Source organism: Coturnix japonica, unplaced genomic scaffold (genome assembly GCF_054131305.1).
Source record: "Coturnix japonica strain WE unplaced genomic scaffold, WE-NBRP24 Scf061, whole genome shotgun sequence".
NCBI lineage: Eukaryota > Metazoa > Chordata > Aves > Galliformes > Phasianidae > Coturnix > Coturnix japonica.
In genome coordinates this window covers 349,470-376,867 of record NW_028188964.1, presented here as the reverse complement: position 1 = coordinate 376,867, position 27,398 = coordinate 349,470, and the positions used below count along the sequence as shown (strand labels likewise).

At 56.3% G+C, this 27,398-nt stretch overlaps 2 protein-coding genes, 1 long non-coding RNA gene and 1 pseudogene across 4 annotated transcripts; 1 reads left to right on the top strand and 3 right to left on the bottom strand.

The window, feature by feature from the left end:
- Positions 1-441: 441 nt before the first annotated feature.
- On the bottom strand, positions 442-2,368 carry LOC146751805 (uncharacterized). The gene is made up of 2 exons (XR_014941127.1): positions 659-2,368; positions 442-574 (listed from the first exon to the last, which is right to left on the bottom strand). It is a non-coding gene; the product is annotated as an uncharacterized LOC146751805 (long non-coding RNA).
- A 620-nt stretch (positions 2,369-2,988) lies between these two features.
- Positions 2,989-7,117, bottom strand: LOC146751804 (SUN domain-containing protein 2-like). Of its 2 annotated transcripts, XM_085533505.1 has the most exons (7): positions 6,713-7,117; positions 6,326-6,449; positions 5,707-5,791; positions 5,454-5,554; positions 4,629-4,796; positions 3,833-3,919; positions 2,989-3,196 (listed from the first exon to the last, which is right to left on the bottom strand). In XM_085533505.1, the coding sequence occupies exons 2-7, from the start codon at positions 6,440-6,442 to the stop codon at positions 3,089-3,091; spliced, it is 666 nt and encodes a 221-aa protein (XP_085389631.1). In that variant the 5' UTR covers positions 6,443-6,449; positions 6,713-7,117; the 3' UTR covers positions 2,989-3,088. The 2 variants fall into 2 exon arrangements, with proteins under 2 accessions (XP_085389631.1, XP_085389630.1); XM_085533504.1 differs by having other exon boundaries at positions 6,326-7,117.
- Positions 7,118-13,228: 6,111 nt separating this feature from the next.
- Positions 13,229-15,626, bottom strand: LOC146751803 (uncharacterized; annotated as a pseudogene).
- Positions 15,627-20,735: 5,109 nt separating this feature from the next.
- On the top strand, positions 20,736-27,022 carry LOC146751802 (SUN domain-containing protein 2-like). The gene is made up of 8 exons (XM_085533506.1): positions 20,736-21,999; positions 22,108-22,981; positions 23,235-23,358; positions 23,893-23,977; positions 24,518-24,618; positions 25,281-25,448; positions 26,169-26,255; positions 26,891-27,022. Exons 3-8 carry the CDS (start codon positions 23,242-23,244, stop codon positions 26,996-26,998), a joined length of 666 nt encoding a protein of 221 aa, XP_085389632.1. The 5' UTR covers positions 20,736-21,999; positions 22,108-22,981; positions 23,235-23,241; the 3' UTR covers positions 26,999-27,022.
- The last annotated feature ends 376 nt before the right edge of the window (positions 27,023-27,398 follow it).

The window sequence follows — 27,398 nt, the reverse complement described above, 5'->3', positions numbered from 1 at the left end:
TGGGGGTCTGTGGGGCTCTATGGGGTTCTATGGTGTTCTATGGAGCCTTATGGGGTCTATGGGGGTCTATGGGGCTCTATGGGGTCCTATGGGGGTCTATGGGGCTCTATGGGGGGTCTATAGGGGTCTATGGGTCACTATTTGGCAGCTATGGGGTCTGTGGGGGTCTATGGGGGTATATGGGGGTCTATGGGGCTCTATGGGTCTCTATGGGGCTCTATGGGGTCTATATGGGGCTCTATGGGGCTCTATGGGGGTCTTTGGGGGTTTATGGGGTGTCTGTGGGGCTCTATGGAGTTCTATGAAGGTCTGTGGGGCTCTATGGGGTTCTATGGTGTTCTATGGAGCTCTATGGGGGTCTGTTGGGATCTATGGGGCTCTATGGGGGGTCTATAGGGGTCTATGGATCTCTATGGGGGTCTATGGGGGGCTATAGGGCTCTATGGGGTGCTATGGGGTCTCTATGGGGTTTATGGGGTCTCTATGGGGCTCTATGGGGTAACTATTTGGCATCCCTGGCCCTCCATTCATTCGAATGGATCCCTATTTGGCACCTATGGGCCTCCATTCATTCCTATGGGGCTCCATTCATTCATATGAATCACTATTTGGCAGCTATCTGGCCCTCCATTCACTGTAATAGCTCCCTATTTGGCACCTATGGGCCTCCATTCATTCTAATGGCTCACTGTTTGGCAGCTCAGAGCCTCCATTCATTTTAATGGCTCACTATTTGGCACCTATAGGAACTCCAAACCCAGCGCCTCAATCGCTACTTCCGGTCTCTCCCGGCCGCCATCTTGGCTCGCCTCTTCAGTACGGATCTAGAAAAGACCCGGATGTTGCTCCGGGATTAATTAAAGCTCATTAATTAACGCTTGTAACTCATTAAACAGATGGCAACGCATTGATTGTATTGAGACGGTCCTCCAGGGCCATAGAGTTGGACAGGGTAGAAGAGACTTCCGGGTTTAGAGAGGCATAAAGGGACTTCCGGGTTCCGAACGGTTCCGAACGGTTCCGAAGGCTTCCGAAGCCCGAAGAAACCCGGAAGTCGAGCGGAGCGGCTCCGAACTTGACCCGAGCGGCTCCGAGCGCATCCGAGTGCACCCGAGTGGTTCCTAAGTCGACCCGAGCGCTTCCGAAAGGTTCCGAACGGTTCCGAAGACTGAAGAAACACTAAAGTCGATCGTAACGACCCCGAATGGCTCCGAACTGGACCCGAGTGTTTCCGAGCGTCTCCAAAGTCGACCGGAGCGCTTCCGAACGGTTCCGAATGGTTCCGAAAGGGTCCGAAGCCCGAAGAGACACGGAAATTGCTCGTAGCGATCCCGAATGGCTCCGAAGTGGACCCGAAGGGCTCCGAGCGTTTCCGAGCTCCTCCGAAGTGAACCCGAGAGCTTCCGAAAGGATCCGAATGGTTCCGAAGCCTGAAGAAACCCGGAAGTCGCTCGTAGCGACCCCGAACGGCTCCGAACTGGACCCGAAAGTTTCTGAATGTTTCCGAAGTTGACCCGAGCGCTTCCGAACGGAACCGAAGCCCGAAAAACCCGGAAATCGCTCGTAGCGATCCCGAAATGGACCCGAGCGTTTCCGAAAGGTTCCGAACAGCTCCGAACCCGACCGGAAGCCGCCTGTAACAACCCGGAAGTCAACCGGAAGTCGCTGGGAGCGGTTCCGAACCCGACCCGAGCGGTTCCGAATAATTCCGAAGGTGAAATCGAAGGAACCCGGAAGTAAACCGGAACTCGCTCCGAAAAGACCCGAGCGCTTCCGAACGGAGACGGAGTGGATCTCGGAGCAAACCGAAAGTAAACCGGAAGTCGCTTCAGAACGACCCGAGCGCGTCCGAATACTTCCGAAGAGAGCCGAACCGGACCGGAAGTGGCCAGACCTACACGGAAGTAAGCCGGAATACCCTTCAGAAGGCTCCTCCGGCAGCCGAACCGGCTCCGAACACCAGCCGAACTTCGGCTTTTTTCGGCTCTTTTCAGTTCCGGTACCGGGGATGGAGAAACAAGGGCGGGTGGATTGTCCGGCGTTACCGCCCGGGTGGAAGAAGGAAGAAGTCCACGCCTCCCTTTGGCCTCAAGACTACTAAGCTGCAAGGCCTCTTGGCCAGGCTCTCGGCCTCCCTCCAGGCTGTTTTACCTTAAGGCCTCTAAGCCTCCTGGGCAACCTCTAAGCCTTTAGGCCTCCCCCTATGCCTCTAGGACAGCTTGCAGGCATCTGTGCCTCCAGGTGTGTTCTCCATTACAGCTCTAAGCCTTCCTTTGTGCCATAAATGCTCATGGACTCGTGGTCTCTTTTTTGGCCTCCCTCTGTGCATCAGGCCCTCAAAACCTCAGTGCTTCCAGTCCAGCCCTTTAGTACCACAGTTCACGGCACTGTGGGATGGCCTGAGTGGCCAACTCACACTCTTGGCCACCCTCCATCTCCCGTGGCTCCCACACCAACCCCACAGCACCACCCACACTAAGCCCTGTCCCACAAATGCAGCTGCTGCCGCTCAACAATTCTTATTGGCTGAAAGCAGGAGAGTTGAGAGATCCAAAGGGGTTGTGAGATCAGAGGTTGGGGCTGGAAGGCAGAGCATCTGCAGCTTTCGTTCCTCACTGAGTCCTTTCTATTGGGAAAGGAGATGGAGGGAGGTGAGAAGATGGAGGGCAGGGATGTGGGGTAGGAACCCACCTTGATGCTGATGTCACGGCTCCGTGCCTGCAGCTTGTTACCTGGGACTCAGCCGTGTCAGCACGTTCCTCTGCCTCATCCAGCATGTGCTGTGCCCTGGGGAACTTGGCCAAGTTGGCCTGCTTGTCCTGTGGCTTAGCCCCGGTCCCCACCCCGGTCCCCCCCCCCAAACACCCACCCAACTCATCCCCGCAGCTCCTCCCTCCCCCCAACCAGCCTCGAGGCGGGCAGAAAGTTATCGACATCTCTTCATTGAATGATCAATCCCTAATTAAAACCCTCTGGTAGACATCAGAGTTTAGGGGTTTTAAGGGTTTATTAGGGTTTTTTATGGTTTTTAGGTTTTTTTAGGGGTTTTTAGGGTTTATTAGGGCTTTTTAGGGGTTTTTAGGAGTTTTTAGGGGTTGCCGTGGATTTCCAATCGGTACACGCAGGTGTATTCCGCGTTCCCCCAGTTGCTGCGTACATCCATTTTAATCCTTTTGTAGGACTGAAGGGGCTTCTCCTGCCAATGCAAAGAGGAAAGGCTTCGTTATGGGCCAGAGGGGGACCAGTGCCCCATAGTGCCCCATAGCTCCCACTGTTCTCCCCATAGATCCCAAAGCATCCCATAGATCTCATAGTACCCCACAGCTCCCACTGTTCGCCCCATAGATATGGGTAAACCTAATACACAGTCAATGATTTCCAGGAATTCTGATCCATATTCAATAGTTGTTTAGCATGCAGACCCCTCTCTTGTTATCAGCCATCTTATCAGTGTGGGAATCAAATGTTGTTTGTGCCTTTAGAACAAGAGAAGAATCTTTTCTTTCAAGGTCTCAGTATAGAAGTGAAGTAGTTTGTTGTTATTTCAAGGTCTCAGTATATAAGTGAAGTAGTTTGTTGTTATTTCAAGGTCTCAGTATATAAGTGAAGTAGTTTGTAGTTATTTCAAGGTCTCAGTATACAAGTGAAGCAGTAGCAGAGGAGAGGCTTTGTTATGGGCATGGGAAGAGCCCCGGCACAACAAGTGCTTCCAAAGGCTTGCAAAAGGGACCCCACGGGAGTCGGCCATGTTGGAGAGCAGAGGGTGGGCAGGAAAGCTCTTTCTTCCCATGACTTGCAGGCAGCCCGGCCTCCCCCCTTGCACTTGCCATACCTGAACGTGGAAGGTCTGCGCAATATCTTCACCCACGTTATAAACATACAGTCCCAGGAGAGTTTCCCTTTCGTCCTCATCCACTCCCTCAAAGACAAGAGATGATGGCGGTCACACTTAGGCAGGCTGTGCCATAAAGAACACACTGAGGCCAAAGGTGGGAGCCCTTCCAACCCTCCCTGTGCTCTGGTAGGATTGGAGCACAACGGAGGGCGAACCTGAGTCAGGGCACGTGGAGCAATTGCTCCCAGCTGCTCGGCCACAAAGAGCAGCAGAGGCCTTTGGAGACATGGAACCAGCCGAGGGATTCGGTGCCCTCAGGCAGGATGCCGTGCTCTGCAGCAGCCCACCACTGAAATTTGGGAGCTCCCAACAGTATGGGGTCGTATGGGGCTCTGTTGGGTGTCTACCGTGTGGCTCTATGGTGCTCTATGAGCTCTTGTGTGGCTCTATGGGGTCTTACAGGGCTCTATGTGGCAGTTATGGGGCTCTGTTGGGTGTCTGTAGGGCCCTTATGGGGCCCTGTTGGGTGTCTGTGGGGCACCATGAGGCTCTTTGGTTCTCTATGAGCTTCTTGTGCAGCTCTAGGGGGTCTTATGGAGCATTATGGGGCTCTATGGGGTGTCTGTGGGGGCTCTATAGGGCTCTTTGGGGGTCTATGGGGTCTTATGTTGTGGTTATGGTGTTCTGTTGGTTGTCTCTGGGGCTCTATAGGATTTCAATGGGCTCTTATGGGGCTCTATGGCAAAGCTTTTTCCTCGGGGGCCTCCAGAAGCAGCAGCAGGCAGAGACTTACCAAGATGGCAAAGTCTCTGGGGGCACTGTTGACATCCCCAGAGGGAGACACCGCCTTGGAGACATGCCACAGGGTGAAAGCTGTGGGCCAGATGTTCTGAGGCAGCTGGATGACAACGTGGCCCTGCGAACCTTGGAATGCCCAGCAGTTTCCAACAGAAATATCAGGCTGAAATGAGAGAGATGCGTCCATCAGCGGTGAGGCAAAGAGTCGCCAGAGCTGGATGCTGGGCAAGGAGCACAGAATTTGTCTTCTGTGTGGGCTGCCGTGCTCCCCGTAATGGAACGCTACTCAAGGGACAGGAGGGGAATATGCAAAGGTTTGGACAACAGCTCTGGAGTCAACCGCCTTTCTTTGCTTGCCCAGAGCCGGCGGGGCAGCCCTCCCCAGCATCTGTCAGCCCAGCACCCTCCCAACGCTGGTGTCAGTGATGTGGGGAAGAGTGTGGGCTGAGCAGAGCAGCTGGGCCAAAGGAAATGGATGTGCAGCCAGAATGGGGTGAGGATGGGGGGAGGGAGAATGGGGGGAAGGGTTGGGGGTAGGAAAGACTGGGGGAAGGATCGGGGAGGATGGAGGGAGGAAATGGGAGGATGGGGGGGAAGGGTGGTGGAAGAAAGGGGGGAGAAGGATGGGGGCAGAAGGATGGAAGGAAGGTTGGGGAGGGGGAAAGGATGGTGAGGGGGAAAGGATGGAGGGGGACAGATCGGGGGAAGGAAGGGCTGGGGGATGGAGGGGGAGCCCTTATGGGGCTCTGTGGGGTGTCTGCGGGGGGAGGGGGGTGAAAGCAAGGGGGGAAGCCCACAGTCAGCACTTCTCCTGCCATACCTGCAAGAGGGTCTCAGGGGACTTTGCGGTGGAAAAGAAGGGAGAAAGCCGGCCTTTCCCACCGTAACTCTTGGTTGTCCTCTCCGCATCAACAGTGGCACCTGAAATAAAGATGGACAGACGTGCACTGGGACAGCCCAGAGACAAGCTGAAGGAGTGAATGCTCATTCCCCAAAGCTCTTGGCGGGGCTCTGGGGTGCAGAATCCCTCCCGCTGTGTATGGGAACTGCTGAGTCTGAAGCTGTCTACATACCCAGGGATTTCAGAGCCCAGTTGGGCATCAAGTAGCTGTCTTGCACGATGCTGTCAATTTCAGTCCGTGTCAACAGAAAAATTTCCTGGCAACAAACAGGGAATGGAGAGACAGCAGTGAGCACAAAGACAGGAGATGGGTGTGAGCAGGGAGTCCTACCCAAGAACTGCACTCCAGAGACACAGCAAAGATGGACTTTGGGCTCTGCCTGATCCGAGTGTTGCCAGCCCCGTGTCTGCTGTAGAACAGCCTGGACAGGCAGTCAGATCGTGCCCTGAGCCAGCCAGGCTCTGCAGAGCTCCAGTTGCAGCTGGTCTGGAGAATGGCCCTTCCAGCTAAGAAGTCTGAAGCACAAGTCTCTTGGCAGGGGCCGCATCCAGCCTCCAAGCCAAGCCCAGCAGGCTTCTGGCTGGGGCCCAGCCAGGGGGAATTCATGGCTCTGTACAGAGCACCCTGATCCCAGCTTTACCGTGCAGCTAGCACCAGCATCAGCTCTCAGTGTGGGGAGCAAAGTAGCTCCAAGACACAGGGGAGGCTGAGCCTGAGAGCCAGGTGTGGGGCAGGCGGCCAGAGCACAGAGCTGTCCCTGTAAAGGGCTGGAAGGGAGCAGTACCATTACCTGTCTCGTCAGTTCGTCGATCCCATTCTCCCCAAGGACATCATACACTGCTTGTGCAATGAGATGCGTCCTGATTGACCGCTCATAACTTATCAGGTGGAAGTCTCGCCCAGCCATTGAGTTCCTGAAGGCAAAGCAAAGCAAGTCTTGTTCAGCAACGTCCATCCCGCAGGTCAGAGTTCCAGTGCCACGAGGTGAAGGATTCCGGGGGGTTGTGCCCTTCCTTATCCCCCAGCCCCTTTGGTTCCTTTGCTTTGCCAAGGGCTGCCTTCACCATATAGATGGGAAAGGCTGGAGCCCTGGGCACAAGGTGAAGGCGTGCATGGAGCACACAGCCAGCCGAGGCCAAGCTACAGAGCCAGGTGCATGGCAAGGAAGTGTTCTTACCCCTGAGACGGGAGCTCATGCACAGGTCCTGCTGACACCACCTGGAAGAAAAAAGCATTTGATGGGAGGAAGCACCAGGAGCACGGCCAGAGCTTCCAAAGGAGCTTCCCAGGGAGCCGCTGGCAGAATTTCCTGCTGCTTCCCAGCACTTTGCAGAGGACCGCTGCCCAAAGTTGGGCCCTTCAGCCCTCCACGTGCTGCAGAGCATCTGCTGCTTCTCCGCTTGCTTTCCCATCCCTCCAGACGCCACAGTGTCACGGACGAGCCAAAGGCCCCTTCTTCCCATGTGCTGTTGCCTTCAGCCTGAGCTCCGTGCTGGGCACTGGGAAGATGCTGCCACACCAAAGCCCGTCCTGCTGCCAAGGCAGCCCCCAGCCTGGCTCAGGAGCCCACAGAGTCTCAGCAGCGATGGGCCTGTGGCCAAACTCCTCCTGTCCCCACGGAGGCTGAAGGGCAGAGCTTTGTCTTCTGCCACACGCTGTGGCACTGACCTGCAGGACATTTCCCCAGGCTCCCAATATCCAGAGGAAGGCTCCAGCTGTGGGAGACATCAGTCAGGAGAGACCATTAGTTTGCCAGAGTGCTCGGAGCCCTGCAGCCCATTTCCCTCCTCCCAACCCAGTGGGGACATGCTGTGTGGGACAGTCCCGCTCCTTGGCTGTGCTGGGATGGCTTTGTGTAGGGAACACTCACCAGAAAGGACCGCTAGAAGCAGGATGGGAGTCCTCCTTCCCCTCTCTTGAGCGACACGTTGCCTAAGGGAGAGATCAGATGGTGGTTATCACAGCCCAGCGTGGGGACACGGTCTCCTGGGATCCTTTTAGCAGACAGCTGCCACCGGGTTCCTCTGCCCAGCAGAGTTGTGAGTCCCAGGGGGCCCTTTAGCAAGAGCTGGCCAGTGCCACAGCACCCATGGGACGCATGAGAGTGAGGGGCTCTGCTGTGCTAAGGTGGGCAGCGGCCTGGCCCCGTTCTGGCCCTCCCGAGAGCAGGAACAGGGCTGTGCCCACGGAAAGGGAGTTTGGGCTGCTTGGCTGGAGAAAGCCCGGCAGCACACAGTGATTCTGGCTTCCCCTCCCCACATTCTGGGCCTGCTGCACCCACCTGCCCAGCTGGGCTGGCATTTTGGCTCCTTCACTCCTCGCACAGACACAGAGAACGGCTTGCTCTCCTCCCAGGAACACAAGCACCTCTCCACTCGCCTGCTCTGCACTCCTCGCGGGACGGCAGTGCTGCACAGCTCTGCAGTGTGGCTCAGTAGGACGGCAGGTTCTGATGTCATAATGGCTGACAGCTGTGAGGGCCAAGTGACGCCTTCTATGAGCTCACAGGGTGTGCCCAGGAGGGACAGACCCCGTGGGTTTGCCCCCAGCCCAAGGCTGGAATTCCCAGAAACAGCTCCGAGCTCCTTTGGATGCCCTAGTAAAGATGGCTGTGCCATTGCACAGCTGCTCTCATCCTGGGCACGGACAGGCCGTGTGCTGCTGGCAGGGGCTGGGAAAGTCACAGACTCATAGAATGGCCTGGGTTGAAAAGGAACGTAATGCTCATCCACTTCCAACCCCCTGCTATGTGCAGAGTCGCCAACCAGCAGCCCAGGCTGCCCAGAGCCACGTCCAGCCTGGCCTTGAATGCCTGCAGGGATGGGGCATCCACAGCCTCCTTGGGCAACCTGTTCCAGTGCGTCACCACCTTCAGAGTGAAAGACTTCCTCCTAGTATTTAATTTAAGCCTTCCCATCTCAGTTTAAAACCATTCCCTCTTGTCCTAACACTAGATCTAGATCAATCCATGTCTGTGACAGGGGTGCCGTAGGCCTGTGCCCCCCATGGTCTCCAAAATGTGGGAAGGGAAAAAGGAAAATGGTAGGTGGATGGGAGCTGGGCTCAAGGAAACAAACAGAGCAGCAGCAGCAACGATCTAAGGAGGAAGACTTACTTTACTAACTACAATGTGGGAATGCAAGATAACACAATATAATACAATGTAATTGAAATTGAGGTCCTCTGGGCTGTGTAGTTCTTCTCTGCGCTCCACAGGATGTCGTGAGGTGGGAAACCAATAGCAAACATTACACAACCATGACAGTTATGCAGCTGCAGACATCTGGCCAGAAGGTGTGGTACAGGCGGCCGGGTCATGCCCCAGTACAAGCTGAAGCGTTGACCCAGGATAGAAATACGACCTGTATCTTGCCCTGGAGGGCAGACACTCCCCTCCTGCTGCCCCTGAAACATCCGTATTACTCCCGGTGAGTCTTTGGGCCTCTAGGATCAGCGGAAGGAATGAAATGCCATCAAAGCATTCCAGTGCTGCTGTCAGATCATGTGCAGCATCTGGTGATGGTCTGCATGGGACTGATGGAGCGTAGGATGGACCTGCACCTCACAACCACATGCCTCCAGTAGCACCATCTGGCACTGGCCCATAAAAGAACATGAACTTTAATTGAGCATCACTCATTTTAAATTGTGTCAGCATGTATTGTGACAGGAAATTATACAAGCATTGCGAGAGGATTTGGCAGAGGATTTGGTGTGTTCTGTGCTGAGCCTGAACACTGCCAAACAGGCTTCTCCTCAGCCGTGGCATCCCGTTCCCTTGTGCCTATTAGCACAGGCCACCAGCAGTTGTCCTGTGTATGGAACACTGCCATGAGCAGCCAGCAGCCCTGCTGTATGCCTGGAGGGCACTGGTTGTGTTCCCCAAACCCCCCCCCAGGCCCCATGCTAAAGTTGTGTCTGTTTATGTCCACTGGTTATAGTATACAGAGCTGCGGAGCACTTTGGAATGGCTCCTCTGGGATCAGGTGGCCTTCTGCAGAAGCATCTCCAGCTCCCATCCTTGGGTCCATCTATGCTGACATGCTGGATGTAGGGATGTTCCCAGTGGCTGGCTTCGGTCACAGCGGGCGCTTCCTGACGGTGACCCCTCAGATCCAGGGGTAGATCACACAGCAGAGCTTAGCTGGGTCCTGCTGGCTGTTCAGATTGCTTGTTTTTCACTTGTTTTGGTTTCAATTGACGGAGTAGCTGGTGTGAATGGGGAGTGCTGCGCAGTCAGGACCAGTCGGTTATGGAAATGACACATGCCCAGAAGTGTTATGAAAACAATTGTCCAGGCAGTGAGATGAGAATTTCCTTTAAATGAGATTGGAAAGGAGGAAAAGAGGAAAGAATACAGCAAGAACAGGGGATAGATTGATCTTCTAGAAAAATCAGTGATCTGTGCATAATCTGTCTTGTGTGATGTCTGCATATTCCCCTAGAACATGCAACAGTTTGTTTCTTTATGTTATTTGAAGCTCTGCAGTGGTTTAATTAAGTTGCTCCTGATGCCAGCCACAGGTGCAACTTAAACCATTCTCAGCAGAATGGTAATAGAGGTTGCTCAAAAGGAACTAAAGGGATTAAAGAGTTAAACTGAAGCCAGCACTTAGCGTCCTCTCACCAGCCATCACCTCTGGTCAGCCATCAAAGAGGAGTGTATCATTAGCGGCCTTGAGGCCTAATTCCTACAGACCTGTGTGGTGGCCCTGAGGGCCTACACCTAGTAACCAAGGGGTTAATGGAGACCTATGGAACAAGAAGCTTTTCAAGAGGATGAGAGACCACGGATGCCAATGAGAGAGAGCACTAGACCTGGCCTGCAGGCCAGGAGAGAGGCCTCTAGTCCTCTAGCCATCTCAGTCTTCCTCTGCACCTCCATGTCTCTAAGCCCTCCCATAGGTGTCTAAGTCCGTACACCTCTGCACCTTCTTTGGTGCCTGAGTGCCCCTGGGCCACCCTGTGGCTCTCTTGGCCTCTCTGTCTCAAGACCTCTAGTCCAGCTTCAAGGCCTTCAGGCTTCTTGGGCTGTAGGTGTCCAGACCTCGAGGTACAAGTACAACCCCCAGCTCCTCTTGGCCTCTGCTCTTCTAGGCTTTCTCTTGCTTGGCCTCCATGCCTCCCTTTGGCCTCAAGACTACTAAGCTGCAAGGCCTCTTGGCCAGGCTCTCGGCCTCCCTCCAGGCTGTTTTACCTTAAGGCCTCTAAGCCTCCTGGGCAATCTCTAAGCCTTTAGGCCTCCCCCTATGCCTCTAGGACATCTTGCAGGCATCTGTGCCTCCAGGTGTGTTCTCCATTACAGCTCTAAGCCTTCCTTTGTGCCACAAATGTTCATGGACTCATGGTCTCTTTTTTGGCCTCCCTCTGTGCATCAGGCCCTCAAAACCTCAGTGCTTCCAGTCCAGCCCTTTAGTACCACAGTTCACGGCACTGTGGGATGGCCTGAGTGGCCAACTCACACTCTTGGCCACCCTCCATCTCCCGTGGCTCCCACACCAACCCCACAGCACCACCCACACTAAGCCCTGTCCCACAAATGCAGCTGCTGCCGCTCAACAATTCTTATTGGCTGAAAGCAGGAGAGTTGAGAGATCCAAAGGGGTTGTGAGATCAGAGGTTGGGGCTGGAAGGCAGAGCATCCACAGCTTTCGTTCCTCACTGAGTCCTTTCTATTGGGAAAGGAGATGGAGGGAGGTGAGAAGATGGAGGGCAGGGATGTGGGGTAGGAACCCACCTTGATGCTGATGTCACGGCTCCGTGCCTGCAGCTTGTTACCTGGGACTCAGCCATGTCAGCACGTTCCTCTGCCTCATCCGGCATGTGCTGTGCCCTGGGGAACTTGGCCAAGTTGGCCTGCTTGTCCTGTGGCTTAGCCCCGATCCCCACCCCGGTCCCCCCCCCAAACACCCTCCCAACTCAGCCCCGCAGCTCCTCCCTCCCCCCAACCAGCCTCGAGGCGGGCAGAAAGTTATCGACATCTCTTCATTGAATGATCAATCCCTAATTAAAACCCTCTGGTAGACATCAGAGTTTAGGGGTTTTTAGGGTTTATTAGGGTTTTTTATGGTTTTTAGGTTTTTTTAGGGGTTTTTAGGGTTTATTAGGGATTTTTAGGGGTTTCTAGGTGTTTTTAGGGGTTGCCGTGGATTTCCAATTGATACACGCAGGTGTATTCCGCGTTCCCCCAGTTGCTGCGTACATCCATTTTAATCCTTTCGTAGGACTGAAGGGGCTTCTCCTGCCAATGCAAAGAGGAGAGGCTTCGTTATGGGCCGGAGGGGGACCAGTGCCCCATAGTGCCCCATAGCTCCCACTGTTCTCCCCATAGATCCCAAAGCATCCCATAGATCTCATAGTGCCCCATAGCTCCCACTGTTCGCCCCATAGATATGGGTAAACCTAATACACAGTCAATGATTTCCTGGAATTCTGATCCATATTCAATAGTTGTTTAGCATGCAGACCCCTCTCTTGTTATCACTGATCTTATCAGTGTGGGAATCAAATGTTGTTTGTGCCTTTAGAACAAGAGAAGAATCTTTTCTTTCAAGGTCTCATTATATAAGTGAAGTAGTTTGTAGTTATTTCAAGGTCTCAGTATACAAGTGAAGCAGTAGCAGAGGAGAGGCTTTGTTATGGGCATGGGAAGAGCCCTGGCACAACAAGTGCTTCCAAAGGCTTGCAAAAGGGACCCCACGGGAGTCGGCCATGTTGGAGAGCAGAGGGTGGGCAGGAAAGCTCTTTCTTCCCATGCCGTGCAGGCAGCCCAGCCTCCCCCCTTGCACTTGCCATACCTGAACGTGGAAGGTCTGCGCAATATCTCTGTCCACGTCATAAACATACAGTCCCAGGAGTTTCCCTTTCGTCCTCATCCACTCCCTCAAAGACAAGAGATGATGGCGGTCACACTTAGGCAGGCCGTGCCATAAAGAACACACTGAGGCCAAAGGTGGGAGCCCTTCCAACCCTCCCTGTGCTCTGGTAGGATTGGAGCACAACGGAGGGTGAACCTGAGTCAGGGCACGTGGAGCAATTGCTCCCAGCTGCTCGGCCACAAAGAGCAGCAGAGGCCTTTGGAGACATGGAACCAGCCGAGGGATTTGGTGCCCTCAGGCAGGATGCCGTGCTCTGCAGCAGCCCACCACTGAAATTTGGGAGCTCCCAACTGTATGGGGTTGTATGGGGCTCTGTTGGGTGTCTACCATGTGGCTCTATGGTGCTCTATGAGCTCTTGTGTGGCTCTATGGGGTCTTACAGGGCTCTATGTGGCAGTTATGGGGCTCTGTTGGGTGTCTGTAGGGCCCTTATGGGGCCCTGTTGGGTGTCTATGGTGCGCCATGAGGCTCTTTGGATCTCTATGAGCTTCTTGTGCAGCTCTATGGGGTCTTATGGAGCATTATGGGGCTCTCTGGGGTGTCTGTGGGGGCTCTATAGGGCTTTTTGGGGTGTCTGTGGTGGTCTATGGGGTCTTATGTTTTGGTTATGGTGTTCTGTTGGTTGTCTCTGGGGCTCTATAGGATTTCAATGGGCTCTTATGGGGCTCTATGGCAAAGCTTTTTCCTCGGGGGCCTCCAGAAGCAGCAGCAGGCAGAGACTTACCAAGATGGCAAAGTCTCGGGGGCACTGCTGACACCCCCAGAGGGAGACACCGCCTTGGAGACGTGCCACAGGGCCACAGGCTGTGGGCCAGATGTTCTCCGGCAGCTGGATGACAACATGGCCCTGCGAACTTTGGAATGCCCAGCAGTTTCCAACAGAAATATCAGGCTGAAATGAGAGAGATGCGTCCATCAGCGGTGAGGCAAAGAGTCGCCAGAGCTGGATGCTGGGCAAGGAGCTTGCAGTTGTGCAATGGCCAAGTTGAGCACAGTGAGCACAAAGACAGGAGATGGGTGTGAGCAGGGAGTCCTACCCAAGAACTGCACTCCAGAGACACAGCAAAGATGGACTTTGGGCTCTGCCTGATCCCAGTATTGCCAGCCCTGTGTCTGCTGTAGAACAGCCTTGACAGGCAGTCAGATCGTGCCCTGAGCCAGCCAGGCTCTGCAGAGCTCCAGTTGCAGCTGGTCTGGAGAATGGCCCTTCCAGCTAAGAAGTCTGAAGCACAAGTCTCTTGGCAGGGGCCGCATCCAGCCTCCAAGCCAAGCCCAGTAGGCTTCTGGCTGGGGCCCAGCCAGGGGGAATTCATGGCTCTGCACAGAGCACCCTGATCCCAGCTTTACCGTGCAGCCAGCACCAGCATCAGCTCTCAGTGTGGGGAGCAAAGTAGCTCCAAGACACAGGGGAGGCTGAGCCTGAGAGCCAGGTGTGGGGCAGGCGGCCAGAGCACAGAGGTGTCCCTGTAAAGGGCTGGAAGGAAACAGGAGGGAGCATTATCATTACCTCTCTCTTCAGACCGTAGATCCCATTCTCCTCCAGGACATCAAACAATGATTCTACAATGAGCTCCTTCCTGACTGACAGCTGAGTACTTTTCAGGTTTGGTTCTGGCCAGACCAGTGAGTTCCTGAAGGCAAAGCAAAGCAAGTCTTGTTCAGCAATGTCCACCCCGCAGGTCAGAGTTTCAGTGCCACGAGGTGAAGGATTCCGGGGGGTTGTGCCCTTCCTTATCCCCCGGCCCCTTTTGTTCCTTTGCTTTGCCAAGGGCTGCCTTCACCATATAGATGGGAAAGGCTGGAGCCCTGGGCACAAGGTGAAGGCGTGCATGGAGCACACAGCCAGCCGAGGCCAAGCTACAGAGCCAGGTGCATGGCAAGGAAGTGTTCTTACCCCAGAGACAGGAGCTCATGCACAGGTCCTGCTGACACCACCTGGAAAAGCATTTGATGGGAGGAAGCACCAGGAGCACGGCCAGAGCTTCCAAAGGAGCTTCCCAGGGAGCCGCTGGCAGAATTTCCTGCTGCTTCCCAGCACTTTGCAGAGGACTGCTGCCCAAAGTTGGGCCCTTCAGCCCTCCACGTGCTGCAGAGCATCTGCTGCTTCTCCGCTTGCTTTCCCATCCCTCCAGACGCCACAGTGTCACGGACGAGCCAAAGGCCCCTTCTTCCCATGTGCTGTTGCCTTCAGCCTGAGCTCCGTGCTGGGCACTGGGAAGATGCTGCCACACCAAAGCCCGTCCTGCTGCCAAGGCAGCCCCCAGCCTGGCTCAGGAGCCCACAGAGTCTCAGCAGCGATGGGCCCATGGCCAAACTCCTCCTGTCCCCATGGAGGCTCAAGGGCAGAGCTTTGTCTTCTGTCGCACGCTGTGGCACTGACCTGCAGGACATTTCCCCAGGCTCCCAATATCCAGAGGAAGGCTCCAGCTGTGGGAGATATCAGTCAGGAGAGACCATTAGTTTGCCAGAGTGCTCGGAGCCCTGCAGCCCATTTCCCTCCTCCCAACCCAGTGGGGACATGCTGTGTGGGACAGTCCCGCTCCTTGGCTGTGCTGGGATGGCTTTGGGTGGGGAACACTCACCAGAAAGGACCGCTAGAAGCAGGACGGGAGTCCCTCTTCCCCTCTCTTGAGCGACACGTTGCCTAAGGGAGAGATCAGATGGTGGTTATCACAGCCCAGCGTGGGGACACGGTCTCCTGGGATCCTTTTAGCAGACAGCTGCCACCGGGTTCCTCTGCCCAGCAGAGTTGTGAGTCCCAGGGGGCCCTTTAGCAAGAGCTGGCCAGTGCCACAGCACCCATGGGACGCATGAGAGTGAGGGGCTCTGCTGTGCTAAGGTGGGCAGCGGCCTGGCCCCGTTCTGGCCCTCCCGAGAGCAGGAACAGGGCTGTGCCCACGGAAAGGGAGTTTGGCTGCCTGGCTGGAGAAAGCCCGGCAGCACACAGTGATTCTGGCTTCCCCTCCCCACATTCTGGGCCTGCTGCACCCACCTGCCCAGCTGGGCTGGCATTTTGGCTCCTTCACTCCTCGCACAGACACAGAGAACGGCTTGCTCTCCTCCCAGGAACACAAGCACCTCTCCACTTGCCTGCTCTGCACTCCTCGCGGGACTGCAGTGCTGCACAGTTCCCCATGGGGCTCTACACAACACAGCCAGGGACAGAAATGGGGCTGTTTCTGCCCTTCTTATCACCCGGCCCCTCCCACCGTCTGTCAGGGGCAGTAACCCACAGGAACCATAGAGAACCAAAAGAACATCATAGAGAGTCATAGAGCCACATAAGAACGACAGGGAGCAATAGAGACCCACGGGGAGCCAAGGGGAACAAATATAGACCCATATGGGACCTGAGGTCGCCCTCTTAACGGTTTCACGCCCTCTTGAACTCTCTCTTCAAAGTTCTTTTCAAATTTCCCCTACGGTACTTGTTGGCTATCGGTCTCATGCCGGTATTTAGCCTTAGATGGAGTTTACCACCCGCTTTGGGCTGCATTCCCAAGCAACCCGACTCCGAGAAGCTATACTGACACACTCACACATGTACCTGCAGGGACCCATAGAAGTGCATAGGGGAACATACTGTCCTGTAGCAACCAACTGTGCCCCACAGCCAGTTACGATGATGTTCAGTCACCATGGATCAAGGTTCACGGCACTGTGGGATGGCCTGAGTGGCCAACTCACACTCTTGGCCACCCTCCATCTCCCATGGCTCCCACACCAACCCCACAGCACCACCCACACTAAGCCCTGTCCCACAAATGCAGCTGCTGCCGCTCAACAATTCTTATTGGCTGAAAGCAGGAGAGTTGAGAGATCCAAAGGGCTTGTGAGATCAGAGGTTGGGGCTGGAAGGCAGAGCATCTGCAGCTTTCGTTCCTCACTGAGTCCTTTCTATTGGGAAAGGAGATGGAGGGAGGTGAGAAGATGGAGGGCAGGGATGTGGGGTAGGAACCCACCTTGATGCTGATGTCACGGCTCCGTGCCTGCAGCTTGTTACCCTGGGACTCAGCCGTGTCAGCACGTTCCTCTGCCTCATCCAGCATGTGCTGTGCCCTGGGGAACTTGGCCAAGTTGGCCTGCTTGTCCTGTGGCTTAGCCCCAGCCCCCACCCCGGTCTCCCCCCAAACACCCACCCAACTCATCCCCGCAGCTCCTCCCTCCCCCCAACCAGCCTCGAGGTGGGCAGAAAGTTATCGACATCTCTTCATTGAATGATCAATCCCTAATTAAAATCCTCTAATAGACATCAGAGTTTAGGGGGTTTTAGGGTTTATTAGGGTTTTTAATGGTTTTTAGATTTTTTTAGGGGTTTTTAGGGTTTATTAGAGCTTTTTAGGGGTTTTTAGGTGTTTTTAGAGGTTTTTAGGCGTTGCCGTGGATTTCCACTCGGTACACGCAGGTGTATTCCGCGTACCCCCAGTTGCTCCACACATCCAGTTTAATCCTTTGGTAGGATTGAAGGGGCTTCTCCTGCCAATGCAAAGAGGAGAGGCTTTGTTATGGGCTCCGTTAGGGGCCGGAGGGCTTATTAAGGGTTCATCAGGAGGTGGATCCACCTCCATGGGCTCCACCGAGGGGGTCACACGTCTGGTCCAGCCGTGACGGGAACGGGCTCTCTTGCCTGTCTGCCGCCTGATGGTCCTGGCAGGCCCCCTCCTCCTCCTCTTCGACCCTGCTGTCCCCAGCTACATCTTCCCACCTAAATCCTGGGAATCCTCCAGCCTCGCTCTCTTAGCTCCCCACATGGCTGTTAATGGCCAGAGCTCTCAGAGGTGAGTGCGTTGCGTGGGGCAGTAGTGACCAAGGTGACTGCTGTGACATGGCCAGGGTTCTAACATGGTGGCCGCACTGCTGGCACTGCTGGCACTGGCGTTCCACATGGCATGAGGAGGGGGCTGTAGGACAGGGCACGGCACGGGAGCCAGAAGGCACTGGTCCTTGGGTTAAAAGGTGAGGGGGACTGCGCACATTCCCTTTGAGCCCACCCGCCCAACGACTCCATCCCATAACCCGTGTAAACCACCCCAACACCATCCCATAACCCATCCCAACCCCAAACCCATCCCATAACCTCTAGAACCCCTGCCAGCACATGGGGTCCCAGACAGGCTAAAAGCCAGCTGGCAAGGAAGGCCCGAAGGAGAAAGCCGTCTGGTCGGATGGTTGCGGGGCGCCTGCCAGGCCAAAGGCCGGCTTGGGGATCCCTGCCAGGCCAGAAGCCTGCAGGCCTGGGAAGCCCTGCCAGGCCAAGAGCCTGCCGCCGGCCGGCAAACACTGGAAGGCCAAAAGCTGACTGGCCAGCCTGGGGAGTCCTCCAGGCCAACATCCAGCCTGCCCGGGGCTCACTGCCAGGCAACAAAATGGCTGACTGACCTGCTGGGCCTGTGAGGCCAAAAGCCGGCCACGCAGTCGGGGGGGACCTTGCCAGGCCTGAAGCTGGTAATGCGGTTAGATGGGCACTGCCAGGCTAAAAGCCAGCTGTCTGCTCTGGGGGGCACTGCCAGCTCAAATGCCTGCAGGCCAGGGAAGCCCTTCCAGGACAAAGGCCGATGATCTCACTATAGTGTCATACTTGATCCCAACAAAAAGACATTTTCTTCCCAAAACACTGCTTTTCATCTCCAAAAGAAGAAATTTTCTACAAAAAATCACTCTTCTTAGCACAATATGATTCTTTCTCCCCAGTATAATATTTTTGTCTCAAAAATGCAATGATTTCAGCATTCAATATCTATTTATGTGAAGATTTAGACAGTTTTCACCCGAATATCACTATTTATCCCAGAATGCAGAGAGGTGCATTCTTTCTTTCCAGGTTCCCAATAACCTGCTGTGCTGTTTATGACCCTTCATGGCTTCTCCTGGTGGTTCGACATGTCCGGCCTCACCTAGAAAGGAAAACTCAAAGCACAAACAGTTCCTAACAGGTGCCACAGGAGGATTTTCTCTCTGCCACTGGATGGACCAAACAGATGCTGCCTGGAGGGTTTCACTTCACTGGAAGGACAGGAATGGGAGCCTGAGCAGATCCAAGCTGAACTTCAATACTCAATGTGTTCAATGCTCACAACGAATGGGTTGGTTCCAATGGGCCCTATGCCCCCACTAAAGAGCTTTGACAGCTCACAGCACTTGCCCAGAGCACTGCGGGTTGTTTCTCCTCTGCACTGTGGGGTCTCAGGGGGGGGAGCCTGCAGTTTTCTAAGCTTATTTTGGCTGAAAACAAGTCCCGTGTCAAAGAAAGCCAAGCCTGCCCCTTGATCCTCATTGAGCTCTGAGGCCGACCTGCCCTGGGTGCCCAATGAGCACCAGTGAGAGCTGCAGCAATCGAGATGCTCATCATTAGAGATGGCAGCGGTCAAGAGGTTCAGGCCCATGCAGGAAGATGCTATGAAGGGCAGCGGGCTCAGCATCTCATCCTGAGGCCAGCCTGCCTGAGGAGGCCACCTCCATCCCCACTGGTGGGGGCCATGGCACACAAGGGGTGAGCATCAGCCTGAAAAGAGCAGAGCTGGGCTCCTGCAGGCAGGGCAGGCAGCAGGCGGGCTCAGAATGGGCAGCAGCCATCACCGCCTGCATTCCATTGCGTCGAATAGGCTGCTGTGTGACATGGAACCCAGGAGCCGCATCAGAGCGGCTGCAGGGCGGTGGGTGCCACATCCTGGAGGAGCTTCTGGCGAACGACTGGAAGCATTTGGAAGGGATGAGTTCCCACGTGGCTGTTGCCAACAAGGAGCAACACGCGTGTGTGATGCGCACCAAGATGAGCTGGTGGGAGGACGGCCCCGCAACAGGCTGTGGCTCCCAGGAGTCCAGATGGCACCAGCAAAGGTGTGGGGATCCACAGCCAGCACACGGCACCGTTGCCAATGGGCACCAGCCGGCCCCATTCCACAAGCGGTGCGGGTCCTGCAAGCAGCTGTGTGAGTGGTACAGCAATGCGGGCCCAGTTTGCCAGCGGAACATTAACAGCATGCAAGTGGAGCTGCTGCAGGAGCTGGAGCAGGTGAGCACCTAATGGACGGGCACACAAGGGCCGAGCTGCCGGCTGAAGGGCACCCTGCCCATGGCATGGCAGCAGAGGGCCGGGGGACAACGCTGCTCCTTTCCCCTCCCACAGGCTCATGAGCAGCTCATGGAGAACCGCACGGCCACGGCCAGGGAGTCTTTGTTGAAGGTGAGGAGATGCTGCTGTGTGGTGTGGGATGGGAGAAGTGCCCTCGTGTGGGTCTGCAGCTCCAGCCCTGCAGGCCCTGCTTGCCCCGATGGAGGAGGCAGGAGGGGACGGAGCCCCATGGGAGCACCGGTGCCCTGACGGTCGATGCTCTTCTGCTTTCCCACAGAATGCCCAGCAAATACGGGCTGAAAGAACGGCTGCCCGTAAAGAGGAGCTGGAGCAGGTAGGGGGCAGTGAGGGCTCGTCCTCACAGCTCGGCATCCTCACTCCTCTGTCTGTGCAGGAGGACCTCGGTCCCAAACCCTCGGGTCCATGGGACCCAACGCAGCCACCCCTGGTGGTACACGCTTTGTCTTGCAGGAGAAGCAGCTCATTGCCCAGCTGGAAGAGCAGCTGAAGGCTGAGACAGAGGAGATCGAGCCTGCCCGAGGAGCCGCCTGTCCTCACATCCACATCGCTGCCATCCAGCAACGAAGGAACGGGGTCTCCCACTGAGGAGATGGCAGCAGCAGGGGCTAACGGATCGTTGCTCAGCTGCTCATCCCGCCCGTGCCGGCCTCTCATTGGTCAGCGGGTGCCCCGCCGACGCGTGTCGCCGTCTCATTGGTCAGCGGCAGCGCCGCCGGCTCCGATTGGCTGAGGCTCCGCGCGCGGGAGCGGCCGCCATCTTGTGTCTCGGGCCCTCCCGTCTCTCCCTTCGTTCGGCTGAAGCCGCTGCCGCAGCCCGGGCCGCCCCGCACGGCAGCGCCGCTGCAGCCGCTGCGCGCCGGAGCTGTCCGGGCAGCACCGAGACGGAACCGCGGCACGACGGGAGCGGTGCTGAGGACGGCGGCGCCGGAGGTGTGCGGGAGAACGGGGCCGGGCCGGGGCCGGGGAGAGGAAGCTGAGGTGGGCTGTGGGTGTAGGGGGCAGTGGGGGAGGAGTGGGGGGGATGGGGGAGTTGAGGGGGCTGTGGGGTAATGTGTGGCCGTGGGGGGGCTGTAGGTCCTATGGGGCTGTAGGGAGGGCCTAGGGTAATGTGGGGCTGTGGGGGGCAGTGGGATGGATGTAGGGGTGAACAGTGGGGGAGATGGGGTTGTAGTGGGCTGTGTGGGGATCCCGAGGGATAGGAGGAAATGGGTGGCTGTGAGGGGAATGTGGGGGGCAAAGGGTTGGAGGGTGGACACGGAGTGGGGTCAAGGGACCCATCTGGCAGCCTCGTTTCGGGGGGGGGCGCCCCCAGCACCCCCTGCCTCATAGAGGCGCCCAGAGCCCCCTGCCCCCCCCGTGGCCTCTAAGATCTGGGGGGCGAAATGGGGGCAGCGCAGCAGCAAAGAGGTGGCGGCTGCGACCAACTCGACGGGGGGGGTCCCGCTGCCCCCCAAGTGTTTAGATAAGGCCACCAGAGCCCGGCAGAAAACACCGGGAGGACCCCCCCGAGCTGCCAACCCCACCACAAAAGCCCGGAGCCAACAGCTGCCCCGCTGCCCTTCATCCCCTCCCCCGGCCGCCAGCTCTAAGTGGGGCAGGAGAAGCTCGGGGGGGTTGGAGAACGTGGGGAAGAGGCTGGTGGCCAAATGGGGGGTTAAGTGGGGCGAGGGGGGGGTCCCGAGGCAGAGGAGGAAGAAGAGGCGCAGGGAGGGGGGCAGAGCTGGGTGCTGGGCTAAGGAAGCCAAGCAGTGTCGGAAGGAGGCAGGGATGGGACAAAGACCCCCCCGGGACCCCCAGAGGGCGGCGTGGAGCAACGCCGGCTCCGCAGTGGACAGCAGTTGGGCTTCTCAGAGCCCCCCAGCACCCACAGCAGCTGGGCCTGGGCTGCAGGGGTCAGGAGGAAGGAGTGGGCAAGGAGGTGGTGTGGAAGGGGAGGGATGGGATCCAGCGAGGGGCTGCTATGGGGGTCCCCCCTGGGATCCTGAGGTGCTCCATCATTGGGAGCCCTGGAGGTGGTGCCATGGGGGGGATCCTTGTGATCTGGATCTGGATCCCACAGTGCTGTGCCAAGGGGACCCTTGGGATCCAGCAGTGCGATGTGGAGCGGATCCCCAGCATGCAGTGATGTGACAACACTGGGACCCCCGGGGTCTCTAAGGGCTGCATGGAAGGGAGGTGCATTAGAAGGGGAAGGGGTGCACTGGAATCCAGAGGAGCTCAGCCCCGCGGTGACACGAGGCTGCCCAGGGCTGTTGGGACCCAGTGGATCATAGTGTGAGGCTGGGCCGGGATCTGGCAGCAGGTTGTGGAAGGAGCCACCTGCAGACATAGGAGATGCTCCAGGATCTGGTCCAGCAGCACGGCAGGATTCAACAGGATCTGATGAGAAAGAAAAGAGATGGGGGTGAGATCCTCCATCCATACAAAGATCCCCTGGATTTCCCACCCACCAGCCCTCCATAAATCCATGGGACCTGATGGGGCGAAATCAAGGTAGACTACATCTACCGCTGCCCCCCCGTCCACCCAGCCCTGGCTGGGCCACACCCATCTCCTGTCTTTGTGCTCACTGCTGTCTCTCCATTCCCTGTTTGTTGCCAGGAAATTCTGCAGCTGACACTGCATGCAATTGAGAGAGTCGTGGAAAACAGCTAAAAGGATCCCAGGAGACCGTGTCCCCACGCTGGGCTGTGATAACCACCATCTGATCTCTCCCTTAGGCAACGTGTCACTCAAGAGAGGGGAAGGGGGACTCCCGTCCTGCTTCTAGCGGTCCTTTCTTTTGAGTGTTCCCCACCCAAAGCCATCCCAGCACAGCCAAGGAGCGGGACTGTCCCACACGGCATGTCCCCACTGGGTTGGGAGGAGGGAAATGTGCTGCAGGGCTCCGAGCACTCTGGCAAACTAATGGTCTCTCCTGACTGATGTCTCCCACAGCTGGAGCCTTCCTCTGGATATTGGGAGCCTGGGGAAATGTCCTGCAGGTCAGTGCCACAGCGTGCGGCAGAAGACAAAGCTCTGCCCTTGAGCCTCCGTGGGGACAGGAGGAGTTTGGCCACGGGCCCATCGCTGCTGAGACTCTGTGGGCTCCTGAGCCAGGCTGGGGGCTGCCTTGGCAGCAGGACGGGCTTTGGTGTGGCAGCATCTTCCCAGTGCCCAGCACGGAGCTCAGGCTGAAGGCAACAGCACATGGGAAGAAGGGGCCTTTGGCCCGTCCGTGACACTGTGGAGTCTGGAGGGATGGGAAAGCAAGCGGAGAAGCAGCAGATGCTCTGCAGCACGTGGAGGGCTGAAGGGCCCAACTTTGGGCAGCGGTCCTCTGCAAAGTGCTGGGAAGCAGCAGGAAATTCTGCCAGCGGCTCCCTGGGAAGCTCCTTTGGAAGCTCTGGCCGTGCTCCTGGTGCTTCCTCCCATCAAATGCTTTTCTCTTCCAGGTGGTGTCAGCAGGACCTGTGCATGAGCTCCTGTCTCTGGGGTAAGAACACTTCCTTGCCATGCACCTGGCTCTATAGCTTGGCCTCGGCTGGCTGTGTGCTCCATGCACGCCTTCACTTTGTGCCCAGGGCTCCAGCCTTTCCCATCTATATGGTGAAGGCAGCCCTTGGCAAAGCAAAGGAACAAATGGGCTGGGGGATAAGGAAGGGCACAACCCCCCGGAATCCTTCACCTCGTGGCACTGAAACTCTGACCTGCGTTGCTGAACAAGACTTGCTTTGCTTTGCCTTCAGGAACTCAATGGTTGGGCCAGAATTACACCTGATAAGTTATGAGCTGTCAATCAGGAAGCATCTCATTGCACAATCAGTGTATGATGTCCTGGAGGAGAATGGGATCGACGAACTGACGAGACAGGTAATGGTACTGCTCCCTTCCAGCCCTTTACAGGGACAGCTGTGTGCTCTGGCCGCCTGCCCCACACCTGGCTCTCAGGCTCAGCCTCCCCTGTGTCTTGGAGCTACTTTGCTCCCCACACTGAGAGCTGCTGCTGGTGCTGGCTGCACGGTAAAGCTGGGATCAGGGTGCTCTGTACAGAGCCATGAATTCCCCCTGGCTGGGCCCCAGCCAGAAGCCTGCTGGGCTTGGCTTGGAGGCTGGATGCGGCCCCTGCCAAGAGACTTGTGCTTCACACTTCTTAGCTGGAAGGGCCATTCTCCAGACCAGCTGCAACTGGAGCTCTGCAGAGCCTGGCTGGCTCAGGGCACGATCTGACTGCCTGTCCAGGCTGTTCAACAGCAGACATGGGGCTGGCAACACTGGGATCAGGCAGAGCCCAAAGTCCATCTTTGCTGTGTCTCTGGAGTGCAGTTCTTGGGTAGGACTCCCTGCTCACACCCATCTCCTGTCTTTGTGCTCACTGCTGTCTCTCCATTCCCTGTTTGTTGCCAGAAAATTTTTCTGTTGACACGGATTGAAATTGACAGCATCGTGGAAAACAGCTACTTGATGCCCAACTGGGCTCTGAAATCCCTGGGTATGTAGACAGCTTCACTACCCTCAGCTTTACGCCTGGCACTCCCCAAAACCTGCCCAGCTCTGCTTCCTGTCACACTTATCTCATAGAGCTTTAGGATGGCTGAGGTCTGAAGGGACCTTAAGACCATCCCAGTCCAACTCCCTGCCACTGACAGGACTGCCACCCTTTGCATCAAGGTGCTCAGGGCCCCATCCAACCTGGTCTCCAACGCCTCCGGGAATGGGGCATCCATGGCTCCTCTGGGCAGCACATTGCAGGGCCTCACTGCCCACTGGGGGTCAAGAATTTCCTCCTCACATCCCGTCTAAAGCCCCCATCTCTGAGAATTTAAAAACCCTTCAACTCTGCTCCCAGGGCTGACCGACTCATTTCCCCAGGTGCTCAATCAGCGCATCAGGCCGGGACTCAGCAGTTCCCATACACAGCGGGAGGGATTCTGCACCCCAGAGCCCCGCCAAGAGCTTTGGGGAATGAGCATTCACTCCTTCAGCTTGTCTCTGGGCTGTCCCAGTGCACGTCTGTCCATCTTTATTTCAGGTGCCACTGTTGATGCGGAGAGGACAACCAAGAGTTACGGTGGGAAAGGCCGGCTTTCTCCCCTCTTTTCCTCCGCAAAGTCCCCTGAGACCCTCTTGCAGGTATGGCAGGAGAAGTGCTGACTGTGGGCTTCCCCCCCTTGCTTTTGCCCTCCTCCCCCCGCAGACACCCCACAGAGCCCCATAAGGGCTCCCCCTCCATCCCCCAGCCCTTCCTTCCCCCGATCTGTCCCCCTACATCCTTTCCCCCTTCCCATCCTTTCCCCCTCCCCAACCTTCCTTCCATCCTTCTCCCCCCCATCCTTCTCCCCCCTTTCTTCCACCATCCTTCCCCCCCATCCTCCCCATTCCTTCCTCCATCCTACCCCCCATCCTTCTCCCAGTCTTTCCTACCCCAAACCCTTCCCCCCCATTCTCCCTCCCTCCATCCTCACCCCATTCTGGCTGCACATCCATTTCCTTTGGCCCAGCTGCTCTGCTCAGCCCACACTCTTCCCCACATCACTGACACCAGCGTTGGGAGGGTGCTGGGCTGACAGATGCTGGGGAGGGCTGCCCCGCCGGCTCTGGGCAAGCAGAGAAAGGCGGTTGACTCCAGAGCTGTTGTCCAAACCTTTGCATATTCCCCTGCTGTCCCTTGAGTAGCGTTCCATTACGGGGAGCACGGCAGCCCACACAGAAGACAAATTCTGTGCTCCTTGCCCAGCATCCAGCTCTGGCGACTCTTTGCCTCACCGCTGATGGACGCATCTCTCTCATTTCAGCCTGATATTTCTGTTGGAAACTGCTGGGCTTTCCAAGGTTCGCAGGGCCACACCGTCATCCAGCTGCCTCAGAACATCTGGCCCACAGCTTTCACCCTGTGGCATGTCTCCAAGGCGGTGTCTCCCTCTGGGGATGTCAGCAGTGCCCCCAGAGACTTTGCCATCTTGGTAAGTCTCTGCCTGCTGCTGCTTCTGGAGGCCCCCGAGGAAAAAGCTTTGCCATAGAGCCCCATAAGAGCCCACTGAACCCCTATAGAGCCTCAGAGACGACCAACAGAACACCATAACCGCAACATAAGACCCTATAGACCCCCACAGACACCCCGAAGAGCCCTATAGAGCCCCCACAGACACCCCAGAGAGCCCCATAATGCTCCATAAGACCCCATAGAGCTGCACAAGAAGCTCATAGAGAACCAAAGAGCCTCATGGTGCCCCACAGACACCCAACAGGGCCCCATAAGGGCCCTACAGACACCCAACAGAGCCCCATAACTGCCACATAGAGCCCTGTAAGACCCCATAGAGCCACACAAGAGCTCATAGAGCACCATAGAGCCACACGGTAGACACCCAACAGAGCCCCATACAACCCCATACAGTTGGGAGCTCCCAAATTTCAGTGGTGGGCTGCTGCAGAGCACGGCATCCTGCCTGAGGGCACCGAATCCCTCGGCTGGTTACATGTCTCCAAAGGCCTCTGCTGCTCTTTGTGGCCGAGCAGCTGGGAGCAATTGCTCCACGTGCCCTGACTCAGGTTCGCCCTCCGTTGTGCTCCAATCCTACCAGAGCACAGGGAGGGTTGGAAGGGCTCCCACCTTTGGCCTCAGTGTGTTCTTTATGGCACGGCCTGCCTAAGTGTGACCGCCATCATCTCTTGTCTTTGAGGGAGTGGATGAGGACGAAAGGGAAACTCTCCTGAGACTGTATGTTTATGACGTGGGTGGAGATATTGCGCAGACCTTCCACGTTCAGGTATGGCAAGTGCAATGGGGGAGGCTGGGCTGCCTGCAAGTCTTGGGTAGAAAGAGCTTTCCTGCTCATCCTCTGCTCTCCAACATGGCCGACTCCCGCGGGGTCCCTTTTGCAAGCCTTTGGAAGCACTTGTTGTGCCGTGGCTCTTCCCATGCCCATAACAAAGCCTCTCCTCTGCTACTGCTTCACTTGTAGACTGAGGCCTTGAAATAACTAAAAACTGCTTCACTTGTATACTGAGATCTTGAAATAACTACAAACTGCTTCACTTGTATACTGAGACCTTGAAATAACAACAAACTACTTCACTTATATACTGAGACCTTGATAGAAAAGATTCTTCTCTTGTTCTAAAGGCACAAACAACATTTGATTCCCACACTGATAAATGGGTGATAACAAGAGAGGGGTCTGCATGCTAAACAACTATTGAATATGGATCAGAATTCCAGGAAATCATTGACTGTGTATTAGGTTTACCTATATCTGTGGGGCGAACAGTGGGAGCTATGGGGCACTATGAGATCTATGGGATGCTTTGGGATCTATGGGGAGAACAGTGGGAGCTATGGGGCACTATGGGGCACTGGTCCCCCTCTGGCCCATAACGAAGCCTCTCCTCTTTGCATTGGCAGGAGAAGCCCCTTCAGTCCTACAAAAGGATTAAAATGGATGTACGCAGCAACTGGGGGAACGCGGAATACACCTGCGTATACCAATTGGAAATCCACGGCAACCCCTAAAAACACCTAAAAACCCCTAATAAACCCTAAAAACCCCTAAAAAAACCTAAAAACCATAAAAAACCCTAATAAACCCTAAAAACCCCTAAACTCTGATGTCTACCAGAGGGTTTTAATTAGGGATTGATCATTCAATGAAGAGATGTCGATGACTTTCTGCCCGCCTCGAGGCTGGTTGGGGGGAGGGAGGAGCTGCGGGGATGAGTTGGGTGGGTGTTTGGGGGGGGGGCTGGGGTGGGGACCGGGGCTAAGCCACAGGACAAGCAGGCCAACTTGGCCAAGTTCCCCAGGGCACAGCACATGCTGGATGAGGCAGAGGAACGTGCTGACACGGCTGAGTCCCAGGTAACAAGCTGCAGGCACGGAGCCGTGACATCAGCATCAAGGTGGGTTCCTACCC